Raw genomic sequence first — 17,369 nt, forward strand, 5'->3', positions numbered from 1 at the left:
AAAGAAGAAATAAAAAATGATGAAGACAAGCTCTTAAACACACATGTAGAATAAAAAAAGTTGAGACCTTAGCTGATAGAGATTCAGGTTGGAATAATTTTTTAGATATATTGGAACTTCAATGACCTTGGTTTGATCTATAGAAGGCTCAAGCTAAAATTAAAAACTTTCTCAAAGTTAAAGCCCACAATTGATCAAAATTGTGATGGATTTATCGAACATTTGTTAACAATAAAATTGTTGAAAAAGAGAGCGCTTCAAATGTAGATCATAGATGGATTGCTCGACTGCCGCTTTAACCAACTCCATAGAGCTACAACTGATGAGTCCATCAATCAAACCTGCTGGACAAATCGCTCAAAGGCTGCTGGAGGGAGTTCAATCAATCAAACTTGTCAAATGATTGATGGATTTGACCAGAAGTATTTGGAAAGTAGAACTTACAAAAAACAGAATTTTAATTAGTTTAACCTTCGTTAGGGCTAGAAATGGAGCAAACTTTGATTCATGTGAGTCCCAAGTCCAATTCATATTTCAATGTCAAAATCCTTCAAATTTTGAATTGGATTCAATATGATATGATCCATACCTGACCCATATAATTTAGACAGAATCCTAATAAAGAAAAATATAGTTTATTTGGATTGAATCTAGCATAAAACCTGATTCATTACAGAATTCATATCCAGATCTGAATCAGATTTATGATGGATACTTAGAGGAAGATCCATATCCAACCCATTTTTAATTCGAATTCAGAAATAAAAATTATAAATTTACGTGACCAGATCATATATTTATCTTGTTTCCTAATATTGGTTGTACTGATTGATTATGCTTTCCTAAGAACTCCTACAAAAAAAAAAAAAAAAATGATTAGTAAAGTATTATGGACAGTGCTCAAGAGGGGAGCGCAATAATATATTTCTTTTGCATCATCTAATATTTAGATGCTATCCATTACTTTCTTAGTTCCATTTGATGTATATCTTCATATGTTTCTCTTCTACTTGGGCTCCCCTTATAATGTTATCCTTAATAATTTTAAAAAATATGCACTTCCTCTACAGTGGTTTTCATTCTGGCCAATCAGTGGATGAGAAATGGTTTGTATCCGATGTTTGAGCACTCGCAGTTGGTTGGGGATACTTGGCCGTTGGCATATCAAGCTTTGTGCTTTTCATGTGGATACTTTGCATATGATCAGTTGGATATGTTGCATTATGGATTATACCATGGTTGGATTCCTTCAATCCTAGTGCATCATCTAATACTCCTTGTTTGCTTTACTCTTGCGTTATTTCGAAATTTCACAATCAACTACCTTATTCTCACTCTCATTTGTGAGGTATGCCACTGTATCATCTCAGAAGCTATTTCCCATCTCTATGTGATTGTTTTTTTTTTCCTTTTACCTGTTCTTTTATCAGATTATATTATTTTGTGAATGTTTCCAATTCTTCAGCTTAGTCAATTAATAAACTAAGCAGTGGTTTTGAAGGTAAATACCGGGCATCATATTTTTTTTCATTGTTGAAGTAAACATTAATTGCCAAAGCTATTCTAGCAAAATGGTGCTGGCATGGTATAGAAAGGAATGATGGGACTAGAGATTAAATTCTTATTTTTAAAAAGATAACTACATGCATTATGCTTGTGCTGCTTGCTTTGCCCTATCTTTCCTTTGATTTTCCATTCAGTTAATTAATTTCTTTAAATAGGGTTCCTTCAGTTATTCTTTCTCCCAAGTGAGATTTGCAGAACCAATGAATCTTGTACTATTGAAATATTTTAGGAAAATCAAATAGAGTTCTCTTTAATAATAGTAAAGATCATAAATGCTAATTTAAAATGATAAAGTTTGCAAACCATGTTTTTTTTTAACATGGTAAATAAAACAAATAGAATGCTTAAAGCAAGAATTTTGTCATGGCTTTAGAGTTTTGCAATATGTGGGAATTCCAGTGACAATTCTAGTTTCTTCTGCAGGCAAAAATATAGTCCCAACTATCTCAATACATGATGCATGGATCTTCCTTTAATCCTCTCTGTAACCCTATCTGATATCACTCTCCCATTAGCCAGTGGTTTTACCAGATATCTAGGGGTAAAAAATTGTATCAAACTTTAATTCTTGGGAATGCTTTTCATTCTCTATTTCACTAAAATGTTCCACTTCAAATTTATATATTATTTCCATCTATTATTAAGCTATTGAATAATTAGATCTTGTTCCAAGGCCTTTCTGTTGCCCATTCACTTCTCCAAGCCGCATAATTCATTTTTGGGTTGATAGGTTCTAAAAAGTAGTTAATATCCTAGCAGAAAAAAAAGGATGGAGGTCATAGTTACTAGAAAATGTTAATATCCTGGTGATTCTCTCGTGTTGATTCTTTTTTTTTTTTTTTTTTTCTTCGAGAAGCAAGCAAAGATAAATTTTGTTCAACAAGTTATACGAAAGTACAATCCAAAGCTGCTGATTCCCTAATAGCTATGGGAATGGCAGATTCAAAACTAGATTTTGCTTTAGTTGCAGAGCATAGTGACTAAGGGTGTCGGCCACTTTATTGCACTGTCTAGGAACCCAAGCTAACTTCATCTCTTGGTATCGGTTGAGAACACTTTGAATGTCATCCGAGGTCACTACAATGGACCTGTCAGAATAGGATAATCTTGTCACCACAGCGCAATCACCTTCTACCAAAGCATTTTCAGCACCCCACTCAACTAATTGAAGACAAGCTTCTTGTGCCATCAGAGCCTCGGCCATGACTACAGAGGCTGCAGAAGGCCAGAAAAGGATGGCTGCCTTGAGAATCAAGCCCTGCGCATCCGAGTATCATGCCACCCACTTTCACACCAGAAGAGTGAACAAAGGCAGCATCAAAATTCACCTTGAGTCTACCAACTGGAGGGGCCATCCAGTGCACAATAGGTTTGGTGGTATGGTTGGAAATTGGACACTGCTGTTTGGTGTTTGCACTTTGAATTCCTCCCATTGATGCATTGCTTGACCAACAATATGGTACTCATCCAAGAATCTGTCCTCAAACATCATTTTGTTTCTGCAAATCCACAGCTGCCAAGTGATGAAAGCAAATAAGCTCAACAAATCATCTTTTTAATCAGATTTAGTCCATAATCTCAACAAATCTTGAAACCACAAACTCCAAGAGGAGGGAGTTTTATGAGCCAAATCAATCTAAATGGGCAAAGTTTCCAAACCTTAATGGCCAAAGGACACTAATGAAACATATGTTCAATTGTTTCCAAATTCCAACCCCAAGCCATATCTGTTACAAATTCCATCAACATCAAGTTCTCTTTTCTTTAAATTCACTGCCGTCGGGAGTTTGCCATGAAGGCTACTCCACAAATAGTGAAGAATTTTTCCCTGTGCTTTAATCTGCCATAAAAGCTTTCCAAATACTTGAATTGAGAGAATTAATGGATGAATTGCCCTGATGCAATCCGTTATCTCCAAAATTGCGTTACCTTGATTCTCCTATTCCCCTTACGTACCTGAGTCGACGCGATATGGGTATGAGATATGTGTTCGACACACGAATTTAAATTGGATACCCGGACCCTCTAATCTTCATGATGGATGAAGAAGAAACACTCAAATGTGATAGCAGAAAATGGTTACCCACATCTGAAAACTGAGATATTTATTCAGAACATGCACGCGATACCAAAATTGATGCAAGATGGGAAAGAGACTGAGAGAGAGAAAGATGAAGAGAGGGAAGAAGAGAGAAGAAGAAGAAATAGAGGGGAAGCAAATCTTTTTAATTAATCAATAATCACGAAAAGGTGTCTTCTCAATGTATCAACCCGCATATATATAAGAGTAGAATTTCGTATATGAGCAAATATACGAAATGCAAGATCAAGAATGAGAGAGAGGATGTATATATGACTGTAATTGATATATTGAATCTATCTAATGAACAATTGTACAAGGCTATTTATAGCCTTAACTCAACAGACAAAAAGCTTGGGACAACGCCAAAAACATGGCATGAAACAAGCACCACAAACACATGGAAAAGGAACAGGAAACAAGCTAAAGAATAGAATTTATAAACACAAATTTGATTTCTAACACTCCCCCTCAAGCTGTAGAGAAGATATCAACCAAGCTCAGCTTGACTATATCAAGACGTGAGACAATCGTATCCTTTCCACAATAAGACTGCAATGCAACCGAACACACTGGCAACCCAAATAAGGCAATAAATACTGTTGGAGATATGGAAACGGCAAAGATAATGCTACCGAACACATTAGCAGCCCAACAAGGCAAAATACAATGCTACCGAACACATCGACAGCCTAAACAAGGCACAAACATCACCGAGAGACCTTAGCATTATCACCGAAGATAATGCTACTGTTTGTGCCTTGTTTAGGCTGCCGGTGTTTAGCATTATTACCGAAGAAATTCTGATTTATTTTTCACAAGAGATGTTATCATTTACTCATAATGATCTTTATGAGACAGCCACCCACTCACCCACTTCAGTGCTGGTTGTTCTTTCTTCTTCTTTAATAATACTTTATACGTGTTGAAAATATCGCATGTGTGTCGTCATTTCGACCACATACTTTGTACCTTGGTAACCGGCTTATATCGGAGGAGTTGTTTCTACGACCCAATCCAATTTATGAAGGCTACAATCTGGTGGCAACAACCGACCGAGTAAAGGCTGTTATTTTGGATTAGAGAAAGACTCTGGTTAAACTTCACAACCGAGGGTTGGTTACTTCAAGAGATTTGGATATAGATCCGTGACATTTTCATAGTCAATGATCGTGCGGTGCTGACTGTTTCGATACAAGGCTATGATGTTGGAAACATTTACAATCGAGACCGAATATATTTTATGCATGGCTGCTTTCAACATGATTACAATCGTCTGGCCCGAGAAGTTAGAGAAATTCTTGGGATACGTTTTACAGATGTGCCCATGGATTTTTAGCATTTCATTCATCTGCTTCAGCACCCAACTTTTGTGGATAAAAAGACTCTGTTACCAAAACATGCATCTCAGTATGAAGGAAAAGCTGGATTTAATTATGAGATGCAGATCTGACTGTGGGGCTGAGCGTGTGGAAGTCGAAGTTGCAATAAGTAATAGTATGCAGCAACACTATCCACTGTGGTGGCGGAAGATTCCACAAAGATCACCTTTTGAATATGGATTATATCATCCTTATGATATTCCTGGCCCCAATGTTCAATGGGGAAGACACACAGCCAAAGGAGACAGAGAATACGAGATGCCCCTTCAACCAGATGGGCGCGAGTTGCTTTTGATTGTAAGGAACGTCTGCAGTCATATAAATGATGTAGCAAGGGTGCGATATGGACTGATCCAAGGATTGGAAGAATTGACCCTAGATGTTCTTGATGACTGGCTGAACAGCCTCTTCCCAGGGTTGGTTGCAGTTCTACAAATTGTTTTAAGAGATGTTGGAGTAACACTGGCTGAACATTCTCTTGAAGTAACCAACCGTCGGTTGTGAAGTTTAACCAGAGTCTTTGTCAAATCTAAAATAACAGCCTTTACTCGGTCGGTGGCTGCCACCAGATTGTAGCCTTCATAAATTGGAATGGGTCGTAGAAGCAACTCTTCCGATATAAGCTAGTTCCCAAGGTGCAAAGTATGTGGTCGAAATAATGACACACATGCGATATTTTCAACAAGTTCGTATAAAGTATTATTAAAGAAGAAGAAAGAACAACCAGCACTAAAGAGGGTGGTTGTCCCATAAAGATTATTATGAGTAAATGGTAGCATCTCTCGTGAAAAATAAATCTGAGTTTCCATTGAAAATGCAAGATCAAGAATGAGAGAGAGGATGTATATATGATTGTATTTGATATATTGAATCTATTTAATGAACAATTGTACAAGGCTATTTATAGCCATAACTCAACAGACAAAAAGCCTGGGACAAAGCCAAAAACATGGCATGAAACAAGCATCACAAACACATGGAAAAGGAGCAGGAAACAAGCAACAAACATTGACCCTCAATTTATGGCAACAAATATTGACCTAAAGAATAGAATATATAACACAAATCTGATTTGCGACACTCCCCCTCAAGCTGTAGCGAAGATATCAACCAAGCTCTGCTTGGCTATATTAAGACGTGAGACAATCGTATCCTTTCCATAATAAGATTACAATGCTATTGAACACACCGACAGCCCAAATAAGACAATAACTTCTGTTGGAGATGTGGAAACGGCGAAGATAATGCTACCGAACACATCATCAGCCCAACAAGGCAAAGGACGATGCTACCGAACACACCGGCAGCCTAACAAGGCAAAATACAATTCTACCGAACACACCGGCAGCCTAAACAAGGCACAAACATCACCGAGAGACCCTTAGCATTAATGCTATTGTTTGTGCCTTGTTTAGGCTGTCGGTGTTTAGCATTATCACTGAAGAAACTCTGATTTATTTTTCACGAGAGATGCTACCATTTACTCATAATGATCTTTATAGGACAGCCACCTACTTCTGTGCTGGTTGTTCTTTCTTCTTCTTTAATAATACTTTATACGAACTTGTTTAAAATATCGTATGTGTGTCATGGTTTCGACCACATACTTTGCACCTTGGGAATTGACTTATATCGGAGGAGTTGTTTCTACAACCCAATCTAATTTATGAAGGCTATAATCTGGTGGCAGCCACCAACCGAGTAAAGGCTGTTATTTTGGATTTGACAAAGATTGTAGTTAAACTTCACAACCGATGGTTGGTTACTTCATGAGATTGGGATATAGATCGTGACATTTTCATGGTCAATGATCGTGCGGTGCTGACTGTTCTGATACAAAGCTATGGTGTTGGAAACATTTACGATCGAGACCGAATATATTTTATGCATGGCTACTTTCAACATGATTACAATCGTCTGCCCGAGTAGTTGGAGAAATTTTTGGGATACGTTTTACAAATGTGCCAATGGATTTCCAGCATTTCATTCATCTGCTTCACCACCCAACTTTTGTGGATAAAAAGACCGTGTTACCAAAACATGCATCTCAGTTCGGAGGAAAAGCTGGATTTAATTATGAGACAGATCTGATTGTGGGGCTGAGCGTGTGGAAATCGAAGCTACAATAAGTAATAGTATGCAGCAACATTATCCACTGTGGTGGCGGAAGATTCCACAAGGATCACCCTTTGAATATGAATTGTATTATTTTTATGATATTCCTGGCCCAGTGTTAACGTCCGCAGTCATATAGATGATGTTGTAGCAAGGGTGCGATATGGATTGATCCAGGGATTGGAAGAATTGACCCTAGATGTTCTTGATGACTTGCAGAACAGCCTCTTCCTAGGGTTGGTTGTAGTTTTGCAAATTGCTTTTAGAGATGTTGGACTAACACTGGCTAAATATTCTCTTGAAATAACCAACCCTCGATTGTGAAGTTTAACCAGAGTCTTTGTCAAATCCAAAATAATAGCCTTTATTAGGTCGGTGGCTGCCACCAGATTGTTGCCTTCATAAATTGGTTTGGGTCGTAGAAGCAACTCCCCCGATATAAACCAGTTCCCAAGGTGCAAAGTATGTGGTCGAAATAATGACACACATGCGATATTTTCAACAAGTTCGTATAAAGTATTATTAAAGAAGAAGAAAGAACAACCAGCAATGAAGTGAGTGGTTGTCCTGTAAAGATCATTATGAGTAAATGGTAGCCTCTCTCGTGAAAAATAAATCAGAGTTTCCATTGAAAATGCAAGATCAAGAATGAGAGAGAGGATCTATACATGACTGTAATTGATATATGAATTTATCTAATGAACAATTGTACAAGGCTATTTTTAGCCATAACTCAACAAACAAAAGGCTTGGGACAAAAGCCAAAAACATGGCATGATACAAGCACCACAAACACATGGAAAAGGAGCAGGAAACAAGCAACAAACATTGGCCATCAATTTATGGCAGCCAATATTGACCTAAAGAATAGAATATATAAACAACAAACATTGGCCATCAATTTATGGCAGCCAATATTGACCTAAAGAATAGAATATATAAACACAAATCTGATTTCCAACACTCCCCTCAAGCTGTAGCGAAGATATCAACCAAGCTCAGCTTGACTATATCAAGAGGTGAGACAATCGTATCCTTTCCATAATAAGACTGTAATGCTACTGAACACATTGGCAACCCAAATAAGGCAATAAATACAATTGGAGATATGGAAACGGCGAAGATAATGCTACCGAACACATCAGCAGCCCAACAAGGCAAAGGACGATGCTACCGAACACACCGGCAGCCTAACATGGCAAAGGACAATGCTACCGAACACACCGGCAGCCTAAACAATGCACAAACAGTACCGAGAGACCCTTAGCACATGTCAAATGCTAAGGGGATACCTCCAAAAAAAAGGGCTCTTAACCTGGGAGGAGAGCCTCCCTACACCGGAGGGATCCATCCGAGAGATGAAAAAGATCCCAAACAAAGCTGGAAATACCTGAATAACGCCAGGAAAAAGGTCATGCAATATTCTTTTGGGCCAAAACAGAGAGCTCCAACAAAACAGAGACCTTAAACAACCCAAAACAGAGAGCTCCAACAAAATCAATCGATGAAAGAGAAATGTTAAAAATGAAGCCAAGCATGTAGTGCTGGCTACCAAAACGGAATGGCAATGAAGACGGAGACCTTAAATCTGCAAGAAGGGAATGATGATGGACCGCCGTCGGAGATGAGGCTTATGCCACCATCTCCGACAGTGGCTCTGATACCAAGTAGAATTTCGTATATGAGCAAATATATAAAATGTAAGATCAAGAATGAGAGAGAGGATGTATATATGACTGTAATTGATATATTGAATCTATCTAATGAACAATTGTACAATGCTATTTATAGCCATAACTCAACAGACAAAAAGCTTAGGACAAAGCCAAAAACATGGCATGAAACAAGCACCACAAACACCTGGAAAAGGAGCAGGAAATAAGCAAAATATTGACCTAAAGAACAGAATGTATAAACACAAAACTGATTTCCAACAATAAGCATAAGAATAGAATCCTAATAAAACCCTTAAATATTAAATTACCAAAATATCCTAAAATTAAAACATTATTAAACTAGTAATAATAAATGAAAATCAACCCTAATTATCTATCCTTTCCCCGTCTCCAAACGTAGAGGCGAAGCACGTGCACTTCAAGCTCTCGTACCATTGCCCGGTTCTTCATCAAACATCTTTTAAGAATAATAGCATCATGCATTATACTTTCATGTAGCGTTATGTTCTCAAGTGTGTAAGACGTGTCCACATAGTCGTATTAAGGTTTTGAGCACATTTTAAGTCGAGTCTACGTATCCTAAGATTTGAATTTAGCAAGGTATGACGTTTACACACGTACTCGTACCCGATCCATGTACCCGAGTCCAAGTAGCATAGTCCAAAACACGATCGTTTTTTCTTCAATAAAAAGCTTAATTTGGCGATTCGAAAATATTAATTCATTTTTTTTAACCTTTCCTTTTAAGATATTGATAAAGGAAATGAACATATTAAATCAAGAGATCAACATAAATAGGTTACATATAGTTCAATCCTTTTACATGGTAGTTGCAGTGTGATAAATTTACATATCTATGTAGTAAACTTTTGCACTTTAACAACACTAATCTTCTTTATTGTCTCTCGGTGAAAAGAAAACCGCTCTAGCTAGTTGAACCAGTCTTTCATAATCCATCCATGCCATTTATATAGTCCTCGGCCCCCTTTTTTGCCACAATAAGAGTATAACTTGGATTTTGTACCAGGCAATATGTATTACTAGGAATATTGACAAAACATGGAAATTAAGAAAATATATGCTACTAACAATTACTAATAACACTCGCTCGATCAATCGATCGAGAGAGATTGGGTTATTTAAGTTCAAAGTTGCATTGTTAGTATAGTCGTATGTTTATTTTACTTATCTTCTTACAACAGCATCCAAACCTTTTCCCAACTACCTAGGGTTGGCTATATGATTCCTATATTTTCATTTGCTCTATTTTAGGCCATATCCTTTTCCTCTGTCAAACCACATGCTATCTATCTTATCCTCCTTACTAACTCTACCCACGTTAACTTTGACGTTCCTCTTCTCTTGGTATTACCCTCAGTGTGGACTATGTCACTCTTCCTAAATGGCGCACTTAGAGGTCGTCTTTGCACTTGTCCAAACCATCTTAACCAATTTTCTCTCATTTTATCTCGAATTTGGGCTACTCCAACCATCCCTCGAGTGTGATCATTTCCAATTCTATCCTTCCTAGTCTTACTGCACATCCATGTCAACATTTGCATTTCCGCCACGCTCACTTTATACATATGTTGTTTCCTAGCTACCCAACATTTTGTGCCACAAAGTATGGGTGGTCTAATAGCTGTTCGATTCACCTCTCACACAATATACTAGATGCACTCTTCCATTTAATTTATCTTGCCTTGAGTCAAGAAAAGTTCAATAATTCCCGTATTTGGATATAGATTGTATCAGTCATCCATGGAATCTTGTTTTTGGTCTAGTGTGTCTGGGTACCTTAATATGTGGTCTTTTGAAGATTTGGAATGATTAATCGGGGTGATGGGAGGGGCAGACTGGCTAGATACTTAACCTTAATATATGGTCTTTGTAACTAGTTTGACCATTGTAATTCCGATGTAGCCAATTTACAATGCTCAAACTAGCAAAAATTCCAGAGTATTTAATTATTTGACACCGAGTGTTAGAATAAGTAGAAGAGATCTAGCTGCAAATAAATATTTATATAATCAATCAATACAATGCCGGGCTGAAGCCAGAAAATATTTTTTGTTGTAATTATATAAGAGATTTGGTAAAGTGCATTGACACTCCCTGAGTTTTGCCTTAATTACACTCGGCTGCTATGTTTGCGAAAGAAAGCTACACTAACACCATCTTGATGTTTGACTACCACCCCCTCCTGTTAACTAGTTGTTAGATCTGTGACCTAACATATGTCAGTAACCTATTTTACCTCAAACCTCTTTAACTTTAATGTAGCACATGAAATGACTAAAGTATCCCATTAAATCTTTTGTTAGTGGATAACTATACCCTTCCACTATATATATATATATACACACACACACCGTATCTCAGATCTCTCCTTTCTCTTTGGATCAAAACCCAACAAATTAGCAAAAAAATAATACCTGAAAATTAATTGAAAACATCATTTTCTTTCCTCAATTCAAATGATATTATTAAAAAAAAAAAAAAAAAATCCAAGAATGAAGATAGATCTGAAGTCCTGAACAAATAGAAACCCTAACTAAAATCTCAATATCTCCGCATTCGCATTTTATCAATCGAAATTGCCGCTCATGGTTTCTAAAGCTATTCAATCATTGATTCGATCAACCTATGAAGATTGGCCATCTATTTCTAGGGCTAACATTGACAGTCATTAGATATACATATATATATTGAATATCTTCAAACCTTTATTGTACAGCTATGTTGAAGATGGACCACTCTCATCCTCATCTTCATCACCAGCAACAGCAAAACTATTATAATTAAGGGGACTGTTTATTTCCCTTAAAGGATGATGAGCATTTAATTTCTGTAGGAGATACAGATGAGAGTTGGTAAGCAGTCTTACAGACAATACAAAGAGGTGTGCATCAGCTAATTTGAGTGCTAATCAATTACATATTACTTTTTTGATCAGCAAAGCCGTGAGCACTCCTTTTTGTTAAGTTCTCAAAATAAATTATTTGCTGGGGTCCCTATATTCATCTGCAACTACTAGTGTGGCGTATGCGAGCCTCTTGAATTATTTCCTTACCATATTAGTGGTCTGTCAGACTCAAATGAGTCAAATGACCACTCAACCCTGAATCAAATTGCAAAAGCTTATAGCTTCTTGATTTCTCTCTCTCTCTCTCTCTCTCTCTTTTTATTTTTATTTTTTTATACTGTTGGGTTGTTTATACTTTGGCGCTCTAAATGTGGGTACCTTCCATTTGTCAAGGAGCAATTTCCAACTTTTGAGTGTCTTTACTAGCTGTGAATTTCTGCTATGTTGTTAATCAAACGGTTGAGGTAGTTGAAACTGTAAATATGTGCAGATTGAGAGCAGAACAATTCAAACATTTGTTGATATTTTCTGTGTCAATTAGTAGAGGTTAATGTGGCCCCCCCTTTTGAACTTCTCTCTCCCAAAAAACCCCCCTCAACTGTCACCCTTAACCCCCTAAACTATTCCAATTGTTGCAAACCGTTAGATTGCCGTCTGAAATTTAATGCTAGCTTAAGGCATGTGACACACATGACCTTGCCCAATTTGAAAATGCCTAAAATACCCTTGACAGTTAAACCCATTATTATATATACATATACACTTTATATCTATCCATGTGAAAATCCCCAATTTATGTTCAACAACAAATCTTTAAGAATCACCATTTATGTTCAACAACAAATCTTAAGAACTACTATTTATGTTCAACAACAAATCTTAACGATTATTCAGCTTGCTTGTGTTCTCTTTCTCTATTTATCTTATTATCTCTATATGTATGTTTATGATTATATATATATCTATCCGTAAATGCTAACTTGGTATATTAATCATCCATTATTTGTCCTCCATCCATCTTCCACAATTTGTTCATGGGAATCAATTATCATTTTTATTTGATTGGGCATCAGTTAATTTGTTATCTTGCTTCTCAATTCTCATTTATGCTTGTTTTATCTATGACAATGGATTACTAATTATGTAATCCTCAAAGTGATAGCCTCATAGGCAAAAAAAAAAATCATATAGACGAGTGAGTGAGGACAAAGAGTTTATTTTTTGGGAGAAGAGGGTGTAATTTGAAATTGCATCTGGTAAGGAAGAGAACAGATGCGGACCATGTCCAAAGGAGCCAGAGCAGGTCATGAAGCTAAGAGGGCAATTCGTACTAGGCAAGCTCATTGAGCTGCTGACCGCGATCCATCTCGACGATAAGCGCAAGACGAGGATGAGGAACGTCATGCCGGCGATCCGGGTGCCCTTTTTCGGTGCTCTTCATCAGGCGCATCGTTGCGTAGGCAGCGTTCGACGTTTGTTTGCTTGCCTCGGTACACGATTCACGACTGCGAAATAGCACTCAAAACCCTAGATAGGATCCCTTTGCTGTCGCTGTTGTTAGATCTGACTGAGAGAAGCATTTTCCACGACGCCATGTGTGTGAAAGAGAGATGGGGAAGAATTGTTTGGTGCCATAAATTGATGTAAGGGTTTGTTTGGTCACTTTGGTGCCCCTTTTTGTGTAAGGATAACGTTAGTATTTGTGCTGTCATTTTTCTATTGGTCATTGGAAATTTCCTTGCCACGTCAACATATCAATTCCCATTAACACAGAGACGTCGTCGTTCCACTAAAGGGCTTAAAGGTAATTTTAATTTTTCGTTAACGGCTGGTTGACGGATTGTACTGAAATGCAACATTTTTATAGTTCAGGGGGTTATTTTTAATTCAAGGGGGTTTCTTGCAATCGGGTCATAATTGAGTGGGGTTTAATGCAATTAGCCCTTTTTTTGATTAATAAATTACCTTTAAATGAAGGGCAACAATGACATTTCAGACAAACAATTAACGTTCATTATGTCATTAACTCTAACAAGGCCCCAAGGGTGTTAGTGTAGCTTTTTGCAAAGATAGCAGCTTATTTCTTTCGGTAAGGGATGAGCTAGAGGCTAGAGCTGAAACCAACAAGCAAACAAGCAATGTATGAGCGCACTAGTGCGAAAGCCTATAGTAGCTATGTCGTCGTTTTCTTGATATGGAAGAATGCAGTGTAATTAAGGAAAACCTCAAATGGTGTTAAAGTGTAATTACTCCCAAAAAATAAAATTAATAAAATGACTTGAATTGCAGTGAAATTTAGCACTACAATTAAAGAAAAGTCTAAACCTACCCTTGATCCAATGGAATTGAGTTCAGAGAATTTATGAGTGGTTTTTGAAGCTTTGAGTGATTATAAGATCCAACTTTAGCTGTAGTGGTGGAGACTAAGGTATCATAGGTGACATTTCTAGAATACCTTATTTCTTGATTCTGTGCAATTAGCTGTTAATTTCATTAGTGTTCATCCCAAAACCCTATTTCTGTTAGCCTTACCCTAAGCACCAAAACTCGTACAGTAATTGCTGTCGAAAATATCTAGCAACTAATTCTTGAAATAACATCAACCAATCATTTTTAGGACCACGAAATTTTCCACCTGGGAACATTTGAATTTTCTTCTACTTTTGGAATTCCAAAACCTAGACTTTTATACTCGCAATAAACCTAATCACAAATAGCATTGTTCTAAATTATATTGTGTTGTCCTGTGTCCTGTTTTTAGTTGTTGCAGGCTCCTCTTGTGCCCTTCTTGTGTAAAGCTTTTGCTTGGAAAATTGCTTTATCATTCTGAAATCCTTCAGTTTCCTTAAGCCCGTGAGAAACATCATCAAAACTTGTGAGTTGCACCATGAGGAAGTGGCGTGGAAGTTTATCTCATTAAGAAGACCTAGAGTAGAAGGGGATAGGTTTGGTTTGCTCGCTTGATTGATTTTTAGACTATTTTCCGATTTTTAGCACAAATAAATCAATAACACACAATCATATAAATAAAAATAGAGAAAAGATATCGTGATTTTTTTATTTTTTTTGGTGAGGAAGAATAACAGAGATTGGCTGTCTTAGGCGAAACAATCCACTATACGAAGAAAGAGTACAAGGGACTCCAGTGCTTCGGGTACTGCTCTCCACGAGTTGCTGATTCCATTACTTTTGGAATCACCTGCCATTACTTTACCTTCAACTTTCAGTGGCCTACTGTTCTCCAACTTCAGTGCTTTCAGAATCACCAGCAACACTAATCCACGAAAATGCAATCACCTCACGATGATCCGCTTCTCTAAGTAATCAATCACATCTTCCACAGAATCGTGTGAAGATACGTTGAAGTCTGCTGCTGTGATCGAACTGAGTAACTTCGTAGCAAAGCTCATGATATGATCAATTAGATGTAGAATACCACACTAAACACTCAACGTGAACGTGTGTGCTCAAATCAAAGAATTAAAACTCAAAAAATCTCAGCTTGATTTTTCTTAAAAACTCACAAGAGTATTCAATAATGCTCATGTCTCAAATCCTTAACAAAATTTAGTTATTTATAAGCTAGAGAGAGAGTCCTTAAAAGTACTAAAAAGGTCTTGTAAAAATATTAGAGGACGTCTGGAAGAGTTTAGGTAGAATTTGGAAATGGTCTGTCTTGAAAACAATTTCCATTTTGGATTTAAACACATGAAACCGGTTTTGGGATTTCCAGATCCAAAACATTCTGGAACAAAATTAATGAATTCCAGAAATTAATGAATTTCAACTGGTTTTGGCTTTTGGCCAATCGATTGAAATGCATTCTAGAGTGGCCAATAATTCCAACAGAATCACATTCAATCGGTTCATCCCTACCTGTAGCTCATACATTGGACTGACACAACAGAGGATCTCATTCTCCTTACAACCAAAATGGTTTGAGAAGCAGTCAGACTAGTTGAAATTGCTAAATATGTAGAATTTGTTGAACCATATTGTTTCTAAGCTTGCTTATATATTTCTATATATAACTCTAAAACTAAAATGGCTGTTATCTTACAGGTGCATTCTATCTTTCTGCACGCGAGGAAAGTGAGACGGATGGCTGGTGTACGTGATGCCAAGAGCAAAATCGTGGAGGCAGAATGGGTTCTTAACTGGGCCGCCTTTATTTTCGCAAGGTTGATATCTCATGTTCTTATCACTGCCAAGTTGATCAAAGATGCTCACAAGTTTGAAAGGGGTGTGGCGCTCCCACTCGCTCTGTTTGGGATGGCTGGAATGAATTTGCTTAATATTTATCTTGGCATTGATCTATTCAATGCATACAGGAAAGAGAAAAATCCCCAGCAGAGTAATGGTAATCATCATGGTGACTGATTAAGCGCTGAAGTAAATCTCATCCATTCTAAAATTTCATCCCTTTTATCATTATTTTGTTCTTACAGGGACTTGGGAAAGCATATATATCTTCTACAAAAGGAATTGAATATGTAAATTGTGTTTGTTGTAAATCAAAAAATTATTTACCACATTTCAGAGAACTTAAACATAGATGGCTAGAATGAATTTGCTTAATATTTTTCTTAGCATTGACCTTTTCAATGGTTACAGGAGTACCGTGATAATTATCATGACCGACTGATCAGGTGCTGAAAATTTTCTCTTGTATTCTGGCATTTCATCCCTAATATTATTGTTTGGAAAATGATATGTAGTCCGAGATTTACGTGAGTGGGGGATGATTGTGAGTGGGGGATGATATCATCATGGCGTCAGCCATCATGATGACGTCAGCCCCCTCACATAAAAACACTAGTAGTTATCTGGTTGTTCGGGCTCAATATCATAACAACTTGGAACTTGGTGTTCCCCTGGTATACCCTTGTCCAAGACTCAGCAATGGTGGGAAGGAAGGGAAAGCTTCATTAGAGCACCAAGAGTTGAAGAATCTGAAAGATATTTTCCTTCTTGGACTATTTTGACCTTGGGAAATCACAATTGGTGGAAAAACTTGGTTGCAACGGGCGCACCTGGATTGTCTGTGTAATACCGCATGGCCTGGACTCTGTGATTTTATGGAAATGTTAGCTTTACCAGAAATGGTTGTATTCTTGTTTATGTAACGAGATATAATTGGTTGATAATACCGATAACACGGTAATTTAGGTGCAAGAATCTCTGGATTGCGCTGAAGTCCCTGCAATCAATCAAGGGGTTAGAATGTTGCAAAATGTTTTGACTTAAGATTTCCTCTCATTGGAAGTATTAGAGCCCCTTATACCAAAGACATTGCAAAATCTGTGTTGGGAAGGATTCCATAGAATTCAAATCCTATCCAGGAGAGAGTGATTGTAGTTGTGAATGAGATTGCGATGTTAGGGCATATATATATATATTTATTTATTTATTTATATATTGCCTTCTTTGGTCTTAAATGATAGATATCTCCATGAGGTTTGAATTCTGATAATATATGCTAATCTATCTGTGTACAGATGTATGTAGTATGTATGTATATGTATTCATGCGTTACTTTTTAGCATGACAAAGATAGCAACAGTAGATATCCTCCCTTCCCTTTACACACACACGCACAAACATGTAGTTGTTTCATGGCATTGAGGGTACTGCGAAGCCCATGTGAATTTGAGTCCGAGCCATGAAATGGACGTGAAACTTCC

At 37.2% G+C, this 17,369-nt stretch overlaps 1 protein-coding gene across 1 annotated transcript in view; it reads left to right on the forward strand.

Annotated features, from left to right (window-relative positions):
- LOC132274107 (uncharacterized) overlaps positions 1-16,326 on the forward strand; it is a 28,805-nt gene extending 12,479 nt beyond the window's left edge. The window contains exons 2-3 of the mRNA XM_059775275.1: positions 1,071-1,348; positions 15,748-16,326. Of these exons, the coding sequence (XP_059631258.1) occupies positions 1,071-1,348; positions 15,748-16,065 (596 nt within the window). The 3' untranslated portion in view covers positions 16,066-16,326. The remainder of the gene's footprint in view (positions 1-1,070; positions 1,349-15,747) is intronic.
- The last annotated feature ends 1,043 nt before the right edge of the window (positions 16,327-17,369 follow it).

Source organism: Cornus florida, unplaced genomic scaffold (genome assembly GCF_030987335.1).
Source record: "Cornus florida cultivar Cherokee Brave unplaced genomic scaffold, ASM3098733v1 CherokeeBrave_3.0.0_Hap2_Chr09, whole genome shotgun sequence".
Lineage (NCBI taxonomy): Eukaryota > Viridiplantae > Streptophyta > Magnoliopsida > Cornales > Cornaceae > Cornus > Cornus florida.